Consider the following 15,475-nt stretch of genomic DNA (forward strand, 5'->3'; position numbering starts at 1 on the left):
AGCGGGGAGCTACGTGAGTGCTCGGTTGTTGCGCTGGCCCATCCTGAATCGCGGATCCCCTGCTCGCCTCATTGCCGGATACGATCACTGAAGTCACAGCTGGCACAATCAATGGCAAAGCTCAGTACTGTATTTGATAGATACATAGAAGTACATATGCACAAACAGTGTAGATACTATTCCGTGATGGAACTCTCGCCATCCTCTCATCAAATATGAGCTTCCAAGCGCCCTCCCCATATCTATGCAAGCAAAGCCACGTTCAGTTCTTCCGCCCGTTCTTCCTTGATGTCATCTGGGTGTCCTTTCTGTGACTGGACACATTCTGCCTTCCAACATGTACCAAGGACGAATGCACCACCTCTTTGACTTCATAGCCCGCGGAAAAGTCCGACTTGATCATTGTAGGCGTGATGGCAAACCTTACAAAGTACCTCTCCGGGTTCTTCGTCAATTCCGTCCAAGTCGTCATCGGATCACCCGCTAGGTTGAGCGTGCGATTGACCATGCGCTTGAGGTCAAGTTGCATGCCCGCAACGGGGAAGATAACTTGCCATTTGATCGCATGTGAGCGCAAGCGGAAACCAATGCGGTAGCCCTTCACGTAGAGCTCACTGAGCGAATGCTCACCATCAGTATTGATACCCCAATGGAGAAAGGGCGAAAGTGTGTTGAGGAGCGCCTTTGTACGCTCATTTGCCTGCTTGGTGCGCCATTCGTGATGATTGTGCTCTCCATACATCTCTTGGTAGAGAGCTGCTTGTCGAAGGCAGAGTTGGTGCTTAGCGCGATAGTCTTGGTGGGAGAGCATTGCAAAACTGGAGACAATCTCACCGCACAGCTCACCATTCCTGTGCTTGGAGTTGAACATTGATCCTTCACCGATTGCATGGAAGACTATGTCTCGAACAATGAGTGCTGAAACAACATCTTGGCGCATCTCGCGATCAGCGAGCAGATGATGGATATCTGACTTGTCGCCTATGATGGCGACCACATCCTTCATCGTTGAGCAATGGCTGAGTACCTCATCGGCCAGATTGATGGTATAGTGGATGGCCCATTTCCGAATGTCTTCGAAAAAGTCGTGGAGGAGGCCACGGTCGTCTTGAGGTTCTATGCCCACGGTGTAGACCTTGGTATCGGTCATGTTCTTGAGAAAGAGCTGCTGGGGTGTCTCGGTGCGCTTGAGACGCGCTGCAGCCGGTCTGGTCACAGGCGTGGATGATGGTGCGGGATTGGGAGGGTTCAGGGTATCCTGAGTATACAGGGGCCTACTTGTTAGTCGCACTTGAGAAAGCTCAAGCTCAAGCTCCTGGATGCGATTCAGGAGCAGCTGATTGAGCCTATTTGCCTCCAGAAGGTGTTGGCAAAACGAGTTCATATTGGAAATGGACATGTTAGAGGATTAGAGAATGTGAGGAAGGTGCTCTGGATAGACCTGAAAATGGAGCTTGAGGAAGTAGAGTATGATGATCGAAAACGAAGTCAAAAAATGCGGAGGGCGAGTTCAAGTTATAGCTTCTTGAGTGCCTCAGTGTCTCTTTGTACGACAACGCTTTGCTGCCTGACCATGCCCAACACTTATTGTGGCCTGTTCAGGGGCCGCTTCTCTGGATTCCTGAGCCCATTTCCGTCCAATAACTGATACTTAACGATAACGTGACGGATGGAAGCTAGGCACTGTTAAGGCAGCGATCATGTTTGAGGTGACATGTACCGGCCTTGACTATGTGAGCCATTAGGCCGTGCTGATCTATGGTGCCTATTCAATTTGCGCGCAGCGTGCTCTACTATTGGCAAGGCCAGGCTTCGGGTCACGGGTGAGAAATACCACCTGAGCAGCGTAACGGCCGAAAGAAAGGATCGGTAGTCTGAGGAGTCTGAAGGTTCACGATCAGATCGCGAGTCCCGATAGAAATTCACTACACAAATAACGCAATGACTCCAGCATGGCGAAAATTCCAGTGGAACACATCGTCAGGCGTCGTGTCTTTCTCGCATCGTCCAGATTCAGGGGGGAATAATATGTTGGGGAGGTGTGGCATTACAGCCAGCTTCGGAGCGTGAGGATCAGCTAGCATCAACCTCTGTACATACGTGCGATATGTGTCATCGCAGCCCAGAGTAGGGAATAATACGTAAGTTGGAATGATCGATCTAACTTTCGCGCAATTGGCGTCTTCAATGGCTCGAAGGTTTTTCGGGAAGCACTCTGAGCTTCACTAGCAGGATATCCACACTTTCGGACAATGAATTGGGCGGTCGTAACTATGAGTATGAACTGGACCATGGGGACCTGTGTAGATGGGCGGAGGGTTCAAGGAAGACGTCCCTTCTCGGGCCGGGCCGACGAACGCCGCTCGGACGACGCGGTCGTCGACTTCGATCCTTCCTCAGCCTGTCTGCTGCTATTGCCAACTCCACACACGTTTTAAGACCATCATGAACCTCATTTGGATGCACTTCCCGCAGTTACCTCAACTGATGCTCGACCTTATCCATGATGACATTGTCTGAATGATATCCGCTGGCAGGCCTTTTGTTCCGGCATTTTCCCAAGTTCACGTTATATCAAGCTCGCAGCGAGGATGGCATGTTCTTTCCAGCATGGCAACGGTACTTCCTGCTTATTTGACAATATAATCCACCACGGCCTTGCCTTGATAGCCCTGTCGACGATGGCTTAGAGTGAGTGGGTCGCGCCCACATAGCTTCCTCTTTCCGTAGCTATCTGGCGCTCTCGGGACAACACGAAGGCTAATCAATAACACTCACAGCATACCAGAGGACTCTATTCTACCTGGTCAGTCGATAGCTTGGGGTCAGTGCACTGCCTTCGAACTGTTTTTCTTGCGAGATTCCACTGATGCGAGCAGATTTCTTACTGCCACATTTCTACACTTCTACGCTTTCAGGGAGCATCTGCCGCCACGATGCGCTTCGCACGGGTCTTTCTGTTCATTGGTGCAATAAGTCGCCCAGGATCGTGTGCCTCTGAGGCGAAAAATAACGATAGTTGCACTCCATTGCCTCCAGGTAAAGGCCCGAAACCCGACCTTGACATCTCCTCGTATTTTCTTCACGACGAAAAAATGATCTCCCCTTCGAAGGTAGCGCAAACGCCGCCCCAGTGGACACGATCCTTTCACAATCTGAACGCTTCGAGCACGGGCGACGACTACATAGGCTACGAGATTCTGGATTCGTACGACACCTTCGCATGTGCTGCCCACTGTTTCGAGAGGAACGAGTGCCAGTCCATTAACATCTTCTTCGAGCGCGCTCCATCCGTCAAGCTAGGAAACTCATGCCCCAATCCGCCATCTACAACGTTGATAAAGTGCACAATGTGGTCCACTTTTGTGACTGAGGCTAAGGCGAAGAACCATGGCTCTTGGGACTACAACTTCGAAAGCCTAATAATTGGCTCCAACGCGTACTTCAATACGAGAGCTATCGATCCTACCACAGGGCTTTATCCGTGGCCAGGACCCGGGCAGACCTTTCAGTATTGTGGACCTGAGCGTTGTTACAATCGAAGCGGCCCACGAAAGAAGTATCAGCACTCTTGTTTTAGTATTGTGATATGCATGCTGACAGTCCCATAGTTCTGCGGCTGAAATCGTTTCGATATCTATCTCTGCATTGCTTTCGGTTACGGTGTCGACAATGCTCGTGAACGGCCTGATCCGCAATAATTAATGACGATCCAAGGTTGGGATGACGAGTTTTTGGCAAACAATGGGCGGTCATCCTGGATTTATACAGAAGGTGGAAGGTTAAGCTCCAACGGGTATCCAGCAAAGACCCTACATGGACAGACAAGCCATGCATGAGTTCTCCTACCCAGTCAATCGGACTCCCCAATTATCGTCACCGGGTTCGGGGATCTGGCCTAAGAGGTTGACCAAACCTTTACCGGCACGGAAAGCGGCAGTGCGGATAATAACAAAGCACGTGGGATACCAGGATGACGTGACATCAAAATCGGGATGTGGAGAAGTCTATTGCTATTGACAGAGTAGTAGCCGATGGTCCGGCTGTACTACAAGGTATCCATTTGTCCTTTCTGCATATTGAAGGGCACATGTCCTGTTCCACTCTGCTATAGAGTACCCATCACATTTGGTGCCATATATCGACTGCCATCGCACCATCGTAGCGTCTGGATGAGGGGAGTCTAGAACTCAAGCCTTGTTCAATCTGCTCAGGGTGCGGGTTCAAGCTTTCGGTAATCTATCCATGGAGGTGCCAAGTCCTATATATTATTCCCACGCTTCTGTACCGGGCCAATCATGCAGGGCAACATGTATAAGAGAAGGCAGCCATTGGCCAATGGAAAACACTTCGCAGTTCGTGATCGAGGCAATTGCTGCTGGGGTATTGACCCCCAAATGATGCGATCGATGCGGAGGCACGGCATGAGCCCATATGGAGCACTCAATATGGGAGATATAATCCGGCAACCAATATTCATGCTCTCTTTTTTTTTTTTAGCAAGTCTTTTCCTAATGCATGACCAGCGACGCCCCAATGCTAACACCCCAAGTTTGACTGCACCACTACTCCAGGATGCTTGACTGACCCAAGCTTCACCAGCGCGGGATTCAACGCAGGGCATAAGATAGCAGCAGGCTAGTCACGACGACCTCGGGATCCTCATCATTGTCTTGCTAGGCAAATATGGTTCACTCCCGCCTCCTTCTCGTCTTCAACCTCATCCACCTCACAACCGCGCAACTCCCAACCTCGAAAGCCACCTCCGCCCTCACACAGCCCTTCCTCCACCCTATCCGCGGCGACGTGCTCCTCCCAGGCAGCATCTTCACCATTCAATGGGACGCCAACCCCGCCTTCAAAAACATCACCCTCCAGCTCTGGGACAAGACGTCCTGGGGCTTCGCGCGCGATCTGCTCTCGCCCTGCCACCCGTGGGCCCGCAACCCCTTCTGCGGCACCATCGCCGCTTCCGCGCCCAACACGGGCTCCTTCGCATGGCTCGTTCCGAACCCGCAAAACGGCACCCTCGGCTTCGGGTTCCCGCGCGGCGAGCACGCGTACTGGGTCAAGATGTACGTGGAGGATTATTTGCAGCCGGGGATTGGGAACAAGGATCCGGTCCTGAGTTATAGTCAGAACTTTGCGTTTGCGAGGGAGGGAGAGGCGGCGATTTTGGTGACGGTGCAACCGACGGCGACGAGCGGGGAGGGGGATGGCGGGCCGCCGACGGTGTTTGTGACTGTGGCTGGTGATGGGACGGCGAGCGTGACAGGAGAGGGTGATGTCGTGGAGACAGGGACGGGGACGGGGACGGGAACGGTGGAGGCGACGGGGTCAAGAGGAAATAAGACGGCGTTTGTGACGGTAGAGGGGAGGGCGGGGAGAGTGAAGTGGAATTTGATGGGGGGAGTGGGGTTATTGCTGGGGTTGCTGTAGAGTCTGGTCGATGGGAAGTAGGAAGGGGTTCAACGCGGTCACTGAACAATGGTGAGTGCTAGCTGCATAGAGAGGAAGGTTGAGCACAGCAATGCCGCTCGTCATGGAAGCACTTCAGCTTGAAAGATGTCTATGGCACGATGCGCACTGCAATATCATTCCATGTGTTCCCACAGTGCGATCCACGCAGCGACTTGTGCAAAGGATTGTTGGACCATATCAAACATGACCAAAGAAACTTTGGGCTCTATGACTGTTCATCAGCACCCAGAAAAAGTCTGCATGAAGAGTAGACGCCCGAATCATTACAGAGACGCCGAGAACGCACACTACGCAGACGTCCTGAAGCAGTCAGCTCTTCCCGCACTCAGGCGAATCCCCACCATTTCCCCCTTCCAGGCACACACAGCGCCCCGTCGCAGCCCAGCCTAACAAGGAAACCCTCATCCCTCCCCTGACCCTCACCTCACCCCACCATTCGACGAGCAACAAACTTGCCGAGCCCAGTGCATGCACCATACGCACCCGCCAACGCCCACCAGTCTCGACCGCACCGCACCAAATCTGCGCGCAACGTGGCCAGCCCTACGGCGCCTTACGCGACGGGCCTCGACGCATCGTGGCTTGCGTAGGCCGCGACTTCAGCGCTGAGCGCTCGCGTAGTGAGACGCCACGGGCGGCGCCAGAGCTAGCGAAGCGCGGGAGCGGTGCGGCTGCGTCGACGCTGACCGCTTCGTTGGGGTTGGTTCGGGCGGCGGGGCGAGCGAAGCTTGCGTGGATGGAGTGCGGTAGTGGGCTCGTTAGAGACATGCATGGTCGGCGTGAGCGAGAGGCTTGCAGTGCGGTGTACACAGTAGACTACACAAAGCTACGCGAGCAGCGCCACAGTTTCCCTATGAGACGAAGTGGTGACGTATGAGAAAAGAGATCATCTGAACAGAATCCGATAGACTTCCTCTATGCTACCTCCTTCAGCTCAGCCCCGCGGTATTAGCTAGAAATGCTCAGGTAATGCATCCTCGAGTCCCATGCTTTTGGTGGGTAATGAATAGAACAGAAAATGCTAGTAAGGGTATCCTTTCCCGCTCGCGAAGATGAAAATGATGACAGATGCAAGAAAACAAGAAAGACAAATGCCGTGTGTCCCGTCAGCCGCTGATGCATGCCGTACTCAAACGCCAGACCGCTATGCCATGTACCCGTATTGTATGCCTCATGCAGTGCAGCGTGTCCTCGGTATGCTATTATGTGCCGGAAGACGAACTCCGCGTGGTCTTCCCCGAGGAATATCATATGTAGGTGTGATATCCATGCAATGTGAGCGTCGTGTGTTCGTTCATCGCTTGAAAATGTTCATCATGCTTTTCCGCTTGCCCATCTTCGGCGTGGGGGTGCTCGCCGGAATAGGAGGTGGGGCCGGTGTTGATGTGAAGTTCACTCTGGAAGACTTGTGCTCGACCGACTTGGAGGCCTTGCGGTTCATTGAGGACTTATTTGTGAATTTACTGTCGATCGGGAGCAGAGTGTCGGACTCCTCGCGGTCGACTTCAACTCCGGAGTCGAGCGGGCTAGGGCTAGGAAGCGGAGGGGTGACAGCTGCTCTGGCACCTTGGTCAGCCTTGGAGATGTTGCGGGCGAGCTGGAAGCTACTCTTTGCCTTGGTGACGGCAGAGCGCTTCGAGCTCTTTGTGAGACCCCGCTTCAATCCTCCGTTCTCCTCGCCCATTTGACGCTCCAGGCTCTCAATCTCGCCCAGGATGGTCGTGCCGTTCGTCGCGATGCAATCATCCTGGATGGGTACAAACTTGATGATTCCTCGGTCCAGTGGTACACCGAGCGATTCGGACAGGAAGTTCTGGATGAGGGCAGCATTGCGCTTGTTGGTGGTCGGCTGTAGCTGCACGGGGAGGGCGCTAATGGTGAGGAGATAGGTCGGTTCGAATGATCCAGCTAGTAGGAGGCACGCAGAATGGTTGACGGTAATCATGATGGACGACTCGGGCCGCTGGTACCGCGTAGAAAGATGGTGGGAAAGGTCCGTGACCAGTGTGTACTCATCCTTGATCTATGAGCCTGTCAGCAGGAATTCAGTGCAGCCTGTGTGGTTCGGCGTGAACATACGATGACATTGGTGCGCAGCTCGGCGATGATGGGCGCATCTCTAATCACGCGGTCTCGAGCAAGCGAGGTGGATCCGTCTTTGTAGGCAAATTGCTCTTCATAGAATTGCGCACGCCGGCGCGACCCATTAGGTTGCACCCCGTTGGTAGTTTGCACACCCCGACTTGCAGGTCTTCGCTCTTCAAAACTGACACCGCGCTGGACATCGAGGTTCGACTTGGGCGACGACTCAAACGAAAAGGTGGACCGCGAGGGTGAAAGGTGCTGCTCGGCAGCGGGCTCGGGCGCTAGCAGATTGACGCCAGCCGGACGCGGAAAAGCATTGACCGAATGGCTCGATGTGGTCGACGGCCGCGACATGTTGGAGGAGGTGGATTTGTTGACTGAGTGCGGCATGGCGGGCTGTGTAGGCGTGTGTAGGCGTAGGTGTGGCGGTAACAGGATTACACGCAGAGGTGTTTGTTTGTCGCGGGGAGCCGTGAATTCCTCAGTGGCACAGGATCGGCTCCTTGATATGGATAAGGCCCAGTCTGTGCGGCGTGTCGGTCGTGTGATGAGTCCCTGCAGCCGAGATTGTTTGACTTGATACCACTACGTGATAGCAGACGCTGGCGTGGTCGCAGAGAGATAGGCCCGGGTTGCTTAGTAGGAGGGCGGAGGGCCGTCGGTCGCAGCTGGTTGTATATGCGAGAGGAGGTCGGGGGAGGGGCGGGGTGGACAGCACGACTGGCCTGTGGTGACGCACAGCGCAAGATGAACTGGGGGTGCCGAACTGGGCGGGTTATGGATATATTATATTGTCAGGACAGTGGAAGGCTGCATGCATGCCCTGGACTAGTGACCACGGCAGCATGGGCCTGGCGCGGTACACGAGTGTCGCCGACGGGCGCGCCGCTGGCTCGACACGCCTACCGCTAGGGGTCATTCACCCCTCGACGCCCGCATCGGAGTAGCGTGCAGATGGGATGGTGGCTGACTGGCTTTTTCTGCTTCGGGCTATAGGCGGGCTTTTGGCGGGCTGTTCTTACAAGGCCAGCGCCGAAGGGGAACGAGGCGTAGGCGACGCTTCAAGAACACTCCCCAAGCCGCAGCAACATGGACAACCCGCGCCGATCTATCATTATCGGCTGCTCAACCAGGTGCGCCATACGCGACCGCTTCTGCTCCGTTGGTTTTGCAAATGGAGCTGCGGCATGTATCCAGTCCATGACAGCAGGAGTTTTGAGCCATGTGAAGGCCATTGCGAGTCGATGGACGCGCGACGAAAACAGTCATTTACGACCCCAGTCCTTGCGCCCGTCCTGCGCCCGTCCTGCGCCCGTCTCGCTTCAGCAAGTGTGCTGGCTCTATCTACGCGAGAGCTGCGTCGTCCGTCAACTCAGCTGTGCGTTTAAAGCTGTCTCTAGCCCAGCTGCTAGGCTGTGCATGCGGCGCCGTGCTCCACATGGCGTCCTTCTTCCACCGGTCTGGACTCAGTGCCAGCTTGCTTGTTCGCACCTGTATCTTCGTCCTTCTTGACGTGCCAATATACATTCTCGATACTTTCAAGTGTTGCTCAATTCACCACGACATTCCATCCGTTAGCCCATCATGTCACTGCAGCGGCTGCAAGGTCGCACTGCAAACGTTCGGCTTCGAGCCGGCGGTCATCAGCACATCTAGTTCAACGTCCGAGCCCCGTTCGTGACCCTTCAGAGATGCCCGTGAGACCCTGGGCAACACTGGCGCCCGCTTCCAGCAAAGCTCCGGTGCCAGCTGCGCAAGCAGCCTGGTTTGCCAATCCTTCCATGTCCATCCTACTAAATATACCTTTCCACCGATTTCGTTTATGAATTTCCGCTACAGGACTAGCCACGACTCTGACAGCGTGTAAACCTGCTTGCCAGGCTATTACGCATCCTGAGTAATCTCGCACTACACCACACTTCCAATGGCCTTGGTGGCATGTCAAATCTTACGCGCGTACGACTGTGGCCGAAGCCGAATATGCACGTCAAGCTTCTTCCACAGTCAAATCTTTCGGCAACGCTGTGCAACCACACACAGCCGTTCAGACTGGTTGGCCACAGGCAGTTTCCAGTGATAATCCCGCCATTGTTTGAATGAAACCGCCTCCACCAGCCGGCGCGGTTTTTGTGGTAGGACAGAGCCAGCCATTTCGTCAGTGCTACCAAAACTGACTTGATGATTGCTGGATCTACAATGCGGCTCATGCGGGCATAGAGTGAGCAGCCCAACGACAAGGAGGATGCACAGTTGAGCCTTTGACAAGTGCATCACGATAAGAGAAAACCGAGGCCATGCAGTGGCACGCTCGCGTGGAAGCATGAATAAAGCATATTATATGACTTGACATGGGCTGCGAAGTGCGTTGCAGTGTTCTTCGCGAATCGTTGCGTTCCAAAGGTTGTAAAAAATTCGTCTTTGTAAACTTTGTGTTGACCCCATGACACAGCAATACCACAACTCATTGAATCTTCTCAACGTAGAAGACACGAGTTGCGTTGGGTGCTGGTCTGGCCAGACTGTGGGGACGCGGGCGCGGTGCAGGTCATGTGATGTCGTGTTCGCACTGGCGCGCCTGCCCTGTACGTCGCGCCCAGCCCCGCATCACAACACCACACTGCCACCTCCACACACTTTCGCAGAATGCCTCCCAAAGCAGCCCCAACAGCGCGCCGTAAAGGGCCCTCCTTCAATCCTCCGCGGCCCATTAAGCCAGCTAATTCTGCATCCACAGCCAGAGGCGCGCCCAAGGCCACCACGACGCGACCTGCACCCGTGAAATCCTCAGCTAGCCGCTCCGGTTTCCAGCCAGCGACGACCATCCTGTCATCCGACGAAGAGCAAGAAGACGAATTCGACGACTTGCCCTCCGATATTGACGCCTTAATGGAAGATGCGCTTGATGACGAACTCCGTCCACAACAGCCCGCCGCGCTGGATCTGTCTACGCCGCCAATACCCGCACCTCTCTTGGTGAGACTACTGCATCACAACTTCCAAGATGAGGGCACTCAGATACAGAAGGGTGCCATGAACTTGTTCGGAAGCTACATGAGCATATTCGTTCGCGAAGCCATTGCGAGGGCGAAGGATGAGCGCGAAAGGGCGGCTAGAAATGGAGGAGGTCCAGGGAGCCGGTTCTTGCAGGTGGAGGATCTGGAGAAACTTGTGCCCGAGCTCTTGCTCGACTTCTGAGCGCATTTGATGGGTTGAGGCTACCAAATCGCGGAAATCCTTGTAATGACATCAAACCAGGGGTACTCAAAGACACTAAGCATGGAAGGCGGCCTGTAGAAGGGAGGATCATGGCACATAGATCAGGCATGCTCTTGAGATTTGGAGCAATTGCGAGGCAGGCCGATACCGTGTTGGATACCTATCTATGGTACAAGCACAGTCGTTCGAGAACGTGACATCACTCGTCGAAGTTCAACACGCACCATGGGAACGACTGATCGGACAACACGCCCCGGAACGAACTCAAGTCGACGATGAACACTGGGCAAGAAGTGGCAGGACTGGCTGATACCAGCCTACATTTAACGGCATTAGCGGTCTATATTAGCAGTACGTACTCTCACCGTCGAGTTCAGGCTGGGAATGGAAACAAATTGCTTTACGAAACACGTCTGGAGAGATTGAAGGTCTGCCCAAGTCTTGAGTGTTTGCGGCATGGGTGGCTAACCGTTTGAAAACAACTCTGCGGCTGCAATGGTAGCCTGGGAGATTGCGCACGGCATGAAATCCTGAAATTCCCAAAACTAGACCTGGCCCGCGAACGACGCTCCCGGGCAATTTTTGGGTTCCGCTCTGGGCAACATGTGACGAGGTCGCGGCTGAGGCAACCTCAAACGCATCTCGAACAGGGAGTGCTTCGCGCCCAACCTATCGCAGCCTTGCACAGAACAACACAAATCTGCGATTTCTACAGCACAACGCAGCGAACGCAATGGACAGAAGAATCATGAATGTCTTCGCGATTCACTCTTTGGCATCGATCAATATTTCACTGCACAGCTTGAGCTGTCATTCCAAAGTTGTGGGGCAGCTCGCTTCACGACACCAACGGTAGGGATTAAGACCTGTAACAGCCGAAGAAGTGGCTGAAGCACGAACAGGTTCTGACATGTCGCAGACACGCATGTCATGTGTCGGAAGCATGCTAACCGCCATGAACATGCCTGGACAAAACACACTAACCCGCGTTCCGAGAGTCCTCTTCATGCCTTAAGAACAGTATGTAGCCTTCTCAGGCTGCATTCTGGACCCAACTGCTTCATACTCTGTTACTGCCTTTCCTTCCGTCTTTCTCTTCATTCACTTCGTAATTTCTGGCCAGTCCAGCTTTGAGCGCTAGTCGCCATTATACCGTTCTCTTCAGCCACACGCCTCTAGTAATCAAGAACACTCTTTGACATCGAAGACCAACACAGCAATCATGTACTTCTCGAAAAGCATCATCGCATCTGCCCTTCTCGGGCTCGCAGCTGCCACTACCCACTCAGGAGAGGCAATCTCAGCGGGATTGGCAACATCTTCAACCTCAGCTATTGCGGCTTCAGAGACACGCAGCGCAGCACCGAACGCAGCCGCGTCGGCAGCCGCAACAAGTGGCGCATCGGCAGGAAACATCGCGACGCATGTCATTCAAGTCGGAGGACCAAATGGATCGATAACCTTCTCTCCCGAAAACGTGAAGGCGGCACCCGGCGATTTGGTGCAGTTCCAATTCCACCCCAAGGTATGTTCATAATGACTCTACGATAGACTGCTCTAACATCCCGCGTAGAACCACTCCGTAGTCCAGTCTACCTTCGATAAGCCGTGTGTACCGATCCAAAACGTCATGCCCAACATGACTACTGCCTTCTTCTCCGGATTCATGCCAACCAACGCTTCCGTTGGCGCAACCTCCCAGGTCCTCACTTACACCATCCGTGTTATGGACACCAAGCCTATCTGGTTCTACTGCTCGCAAGCGAAGCACTGCCAAGGTGGTATGGTTGGTGCAATCAACGCGTAAGTATTCCAGTCCACCGACTACAAACCTAGTTGCTGATCTCTCTTTATAGCGCTGAGACGGGTAACAAGACCATGTCTGCATTCAAGGCTCTCGCCGCCAGCGCAACCGAGAACCTCAGCCCCGGACAAGCTCCTGGCTCTGGAACACAATCCGGCAGCGGAACCGGCACTAACAACGGCGGCGGCGCTGCTCAGTCCTCGTCTGCTGCAGGCGGTGCCGGCGGTGCGGGAGCTGGCGCAGGCACAGGAGCTACCAGCACCGATTCGAGCGCACCGGCCCAGCAAACTACCAACGCTGCCTCCAGCACATTCGGCTCGCAATCTCTTTTTGGCCTGGCCTTGGGAGCTGTCGCGGCTATCCTGCTGTTGTGAGAAGGGCTCTAGACTGGGGCGGAGAGAAGCGGAGTGGGCGACGGTGCTTGTCTGTGATACCATTATTGCTGTTGTTGAACTGAGCTGGCTTTAGTAAGACGCCGAAAGGGGCGTCGTTACATATTCTTCTTCATCTCTTGAATGTCTAAAACAGGTGGCGGTGCAGTAACGCTGTCACAGGTCAGGCACTAATTACATAACGAATCAGAAATCAAATAGCACTCTTATGCTCGTACTCTGACTCAGCCTGCCATGCTGAATGCATAGTTGATGTTTCGACAATCTTAAGGTTGATGCCAGTGATTGGTGCAGCGTGGCCGTTTGACCCTGGCTTTGCGGCGCTTGGCAGGTACAGCTATGGCGTCACTCCGCTACCAGATTCCAGGATCGCATCGCAACTTCCTCGCCTTGGTAAGATCGGCACAATGAGCCAGGCGCAGCGATGTGGTTTCCTTGTTTCCTTGTTTCTCTCATTGGGAACGCGGCACGACGTGTGCTGTTATACTCACCACCTCACCTCACCAGACTTCTCACCCAGTAACACTTGGTCCTCATATCGCTCGCTCTCAACGCGCACTCTATACTCCTCCATATCACATCTGTACTGGCTGCTATCCTTTGCTCTCGTCGCGTTCCCGCCATAATTCATATTTATCCTTGATAGCACATTCCTCCTAGCGGCCAGGACGATGTTTCCCTCCCGGGACCCGGGGCATGTTCCAGCTTCACCATTACTCTTCGTTCTTCGCATATACACAGTATTCCTCGCTCTCTCGTCATCACCTATCGCTGAAGGAGCGCACCACATGAGCCGGAAGGCACCTCGCAAGCTCGATCGCCGCAAAGAGCCTATGACGCCTTTGCTAGTTACAAACAAATGCCCAGAAGTCATATATCCCGGCATATCCACTCAATCTGGAGAAGGTCCAAAAGAGAACGGGTTCAAGCTCGACCCGGGAAAGTCGTATAATCAAACGGTCTCGGAAGACTGGCAGGGTCGGGTGTGGGGAAGGACCAACTGCTCGTTCAATGATGATGGCACGAGGCCGAAGGATGGCGGAGCGAAGGCGTGTGGCTCGGGCGATTGTAATGGTATAGTGAATTGTAGGGTCGGGGTAAGTTCTCCCAAACCTTCCAGGCCCTACAACTGCACAGCGCAGAATCAATCAGGCCGGGCGTGTATGGACTAATGGCATGTAGGGTGACGTTCCAGTCTCTCTCGCAGAATTTACACTCGATGCTGGAGACGGTCACACGTACTACGACATATCACTCGTCGACGGATACAACATTCCGATTGCGATCGTCCTGCAGCCACTCCAGAACGTCAGTCTTGATGATATCCCTCCGAACCTCACGAACCCATCTTGTCAAGGAACCGTAGGCCTTTTGGCGCAGCAAGGCTACGACCCCTACGGCGACCACCCAAACTTCCTCCGGACAAATAGCTCGTACCCGCTTCCTTTCGAGCAGAAAGTTAATGACAAGCAAGTATCGAGATGGTGCCCCTGGGATCTGCAGCAAAGCCCTCCCGATAAGCCCGGAGACGGTGTGTATCCGTATCCTGATGATAATATTGAAAGACCGGCATTCAATCCTTGCTATTCTGCATGTGCGAAAAATAACAAGCCAGAAGACTGTTGTACAGGGAAATACAACTCGCCGAGTGCTTGCAAACCGAGCGACTATTCAAAAAACGTGAAAGCCGTGTGCCCCGATGCCTACAGCTATGGTGAGTTCCTCTGCATTCCTTATTTAAAATTGTTCTGATGCGGCTGTACAGCTTTCGACGATCAGACCTCAACTTTCATCATCCCGTCCGGTGCTGGATTCGAGGTCGTTTTCTGCCCTGGCGCGCGTTCTACCAATATCTTGGCGACGGAGTCCGACAAGATGCTGCAGCTGGCCCAGCAGGGACATGTTTCGAACGACAGGAGAGACCTAGCTATGCCAATGCATCGAAAAAAGCACGCACCCCTCAAGCGGAGCGGGGTGGCGCGGAGTATCCTTTTGGAGAATCCCGTTCTTATGGTTACTCCTGCATTGGCTGCAGGTGTTCTTGCATATGCGGCTTTTTGTTGAGTGCCAAATGTTATTTCCGCGAGCTGATGCGTAGGCCAATTTCCTATTGCTCGTTGTTAAATAGCTTGAGATACCCTTTTTGCCTCGAATACAACGTACTTCCATCCATCCTGATTGAGCCACTCGTTTCCACGCGGAGTCCTACGGATTGGGAAAGCTCAGCTGTGGTCATACGTAAGATAGTGTCCGTGGGGACAGCGGGACAATGCAGCGCGCATGCGTATACGTGCAGCATGCAGTGACCAGGTGCTTCCCGCTTCATGTTCAATCAATGTACAGTAGCGCGGCGTCGCAGAGCATCCTCTTTGGACGAATGGAATGAGCGCAAGATACCACGGACTGACGGTGAGACTACCATCGTCTCATTTGGGAGCACCTTAGTTCAACCCTTATCAAAATGCGAACGCTGGAGTAGTCGCAGGATTTTGCCTTG

General features: G+C 53.8%; 7 protein-coding genes across 7 annotated transcripts; 4 read left to right on the plus strand and 3 right to left on the minus strand.

The window, feature by feature from the left end:
• Positions 1-259: 259 nt before the first annotated feature.
• Positions 260-1,399, minus strand: CC84DRAFT_1261033 (uncharacterized protein; the record flags this gene model as incomplete). The annotated part of the gene is made up of 1 exon (XM_018185029.1): positions 260-1,399. One exon carries the CDS (start codon positions 1,397-1,399, stop codon positions 263-265), a length of 1,137 nt encoding a protein of 378 aa, XP_018034374.1.
• Positions 1,400-4,686: 3,287 nt separating this feature from the next.
• Positions 4,687-6,825, plus strand: CC84DRAFT_1249513 (uncharacterized protein; the record flags this gene model as incomplete). The annotated part of the gene is made up of 3 exons (XM_018184288.1): positions 4,687-5,367; positions 5,704-5,789; positions 5,839-6,825. 3 exons carry the CDS (start codon positions 4,687-4,689, stop codon positions 6,356-6,358), a joined length of 1,287 nt encoding a protein of 428 aa, XP_018034375.1. The 3' UTR covers positions 6,359-6,825.
• On the minus strand, positions 6,776-7,920 carry CC84DRAFT_1095979 (Tautomerase/MIF; the record flags this gene model as incomplete). Its single annotated transcript, XM_018174642.1, has 2 exons — positions 6,776-7,504; positions 7,561-7,920. The coding sequence occupies 2 exons, from the start codon at positions 7,918-7,920 to the stop codon at positions 6,776-6,778; spliced, it is 1,089 nt and encodes a 362-aa protein (XP_018034376.1).
• Positions 7,921-9,081: 1,161 nt separating this feature from the next.
• On the minus strand, positions 9,082-10,041 carry CC84DRAFT_1166148 (uncharacterized protein). The gene is made up of 2 exons (XM_018178886.1): positions 10,016-10,041; positions 9,082-9,966 (listed from the first exon to the last, which is right to left on the minus strand). The coding sequence occupies exon 2, from the start codon at positions 9,835-9,837 to the stop codon at positions 9,571-9,573; it is 267 nt and encodes an 88-aa protein (XP_018034377.1). The 5' UTR covers positions 9,838-9,966; positions 10,016-10,041; the 3' UTR covers positions 9,082-9,570.
• Positions 10,042-10,088: 47 nt separating this feature from the next.
• CC84DRAFT_1166149 (uncharacterized protein) lies at positions 10,089-11,164 on the plus strand. The gene has a single exon (XM_018178887.1). It carries the CDS (start codon positions 10,210-10,212, stop codon positions 10,759-10,761), a length of 552 nt encoding a protein of 183 aa, XP_018034378.1. The 5' UTR covers positions 10,089-10,209; the 3' UTR covers positions 10,762-11,164.
• A 670-nt stretch (positions 11,165-11,834) lies between these two features.
• On the plus strand, positions 11,835-13,180 carry CC84DRAFT_1123676 (uncharacterized protein). The gene is made up of 3 exons (XM_018175662.1): positions 11,835-12,307; positions 12,356-12,585; positions 12,639-13,180. Exons 1-3 carry the CDS (start codon positions 12,005-12,007, stop codon positions 12,958-12,960), a joined length of 855 nt encoding a protein of 284 aa, XP_018034379.1. The 5' UTR covers positions 11,835-12,004; the 3' UTR covers positions 12,961-13,180.
• An 18-nt stretch (positions 13,181-13,198) lies between these two features.
• Positions 13,199-15,233, plus strand: CC84DRAFT_879414 (Osmotin, thaumatin-like protein). The gene is made up of 3 exons (XM_018187770.1): positions 13,199-14,075; positions 14,161-14,692; positions 14,744-15,233. Exons 1-3 carry the CDS (start codon positions 13,650-13,652, stop codon positions 15,040-15,042), a joined length of 1,257 nt encoding a protein of 418 aa, XP_018034380.1. The 5' UTR covers positions 13,199-13,649; the 3' UTR covers positions 15,043-15,233.
• Positions 15,234-15,475: the final 242 nt, after the last annotated feature.

Source organism: Paraphaeosphaeria sporulosa (genome assembly GCF_001642045.1).
Source record: "Paraphaeosphaeria sporulosa strain AP3s5-JAC2a unplaced genomic scaffold CC84scaffold_7, whole genome shotgun sequence".
Classification (NCBI taxonomy): Eukaryota; Fungi; Ascomycota; class Dothideomycetes; order Pleosporales; family Didymosphaeriaceae; genus Paraphaeosphaeria; species Paraphaeosphaeria sporulosa.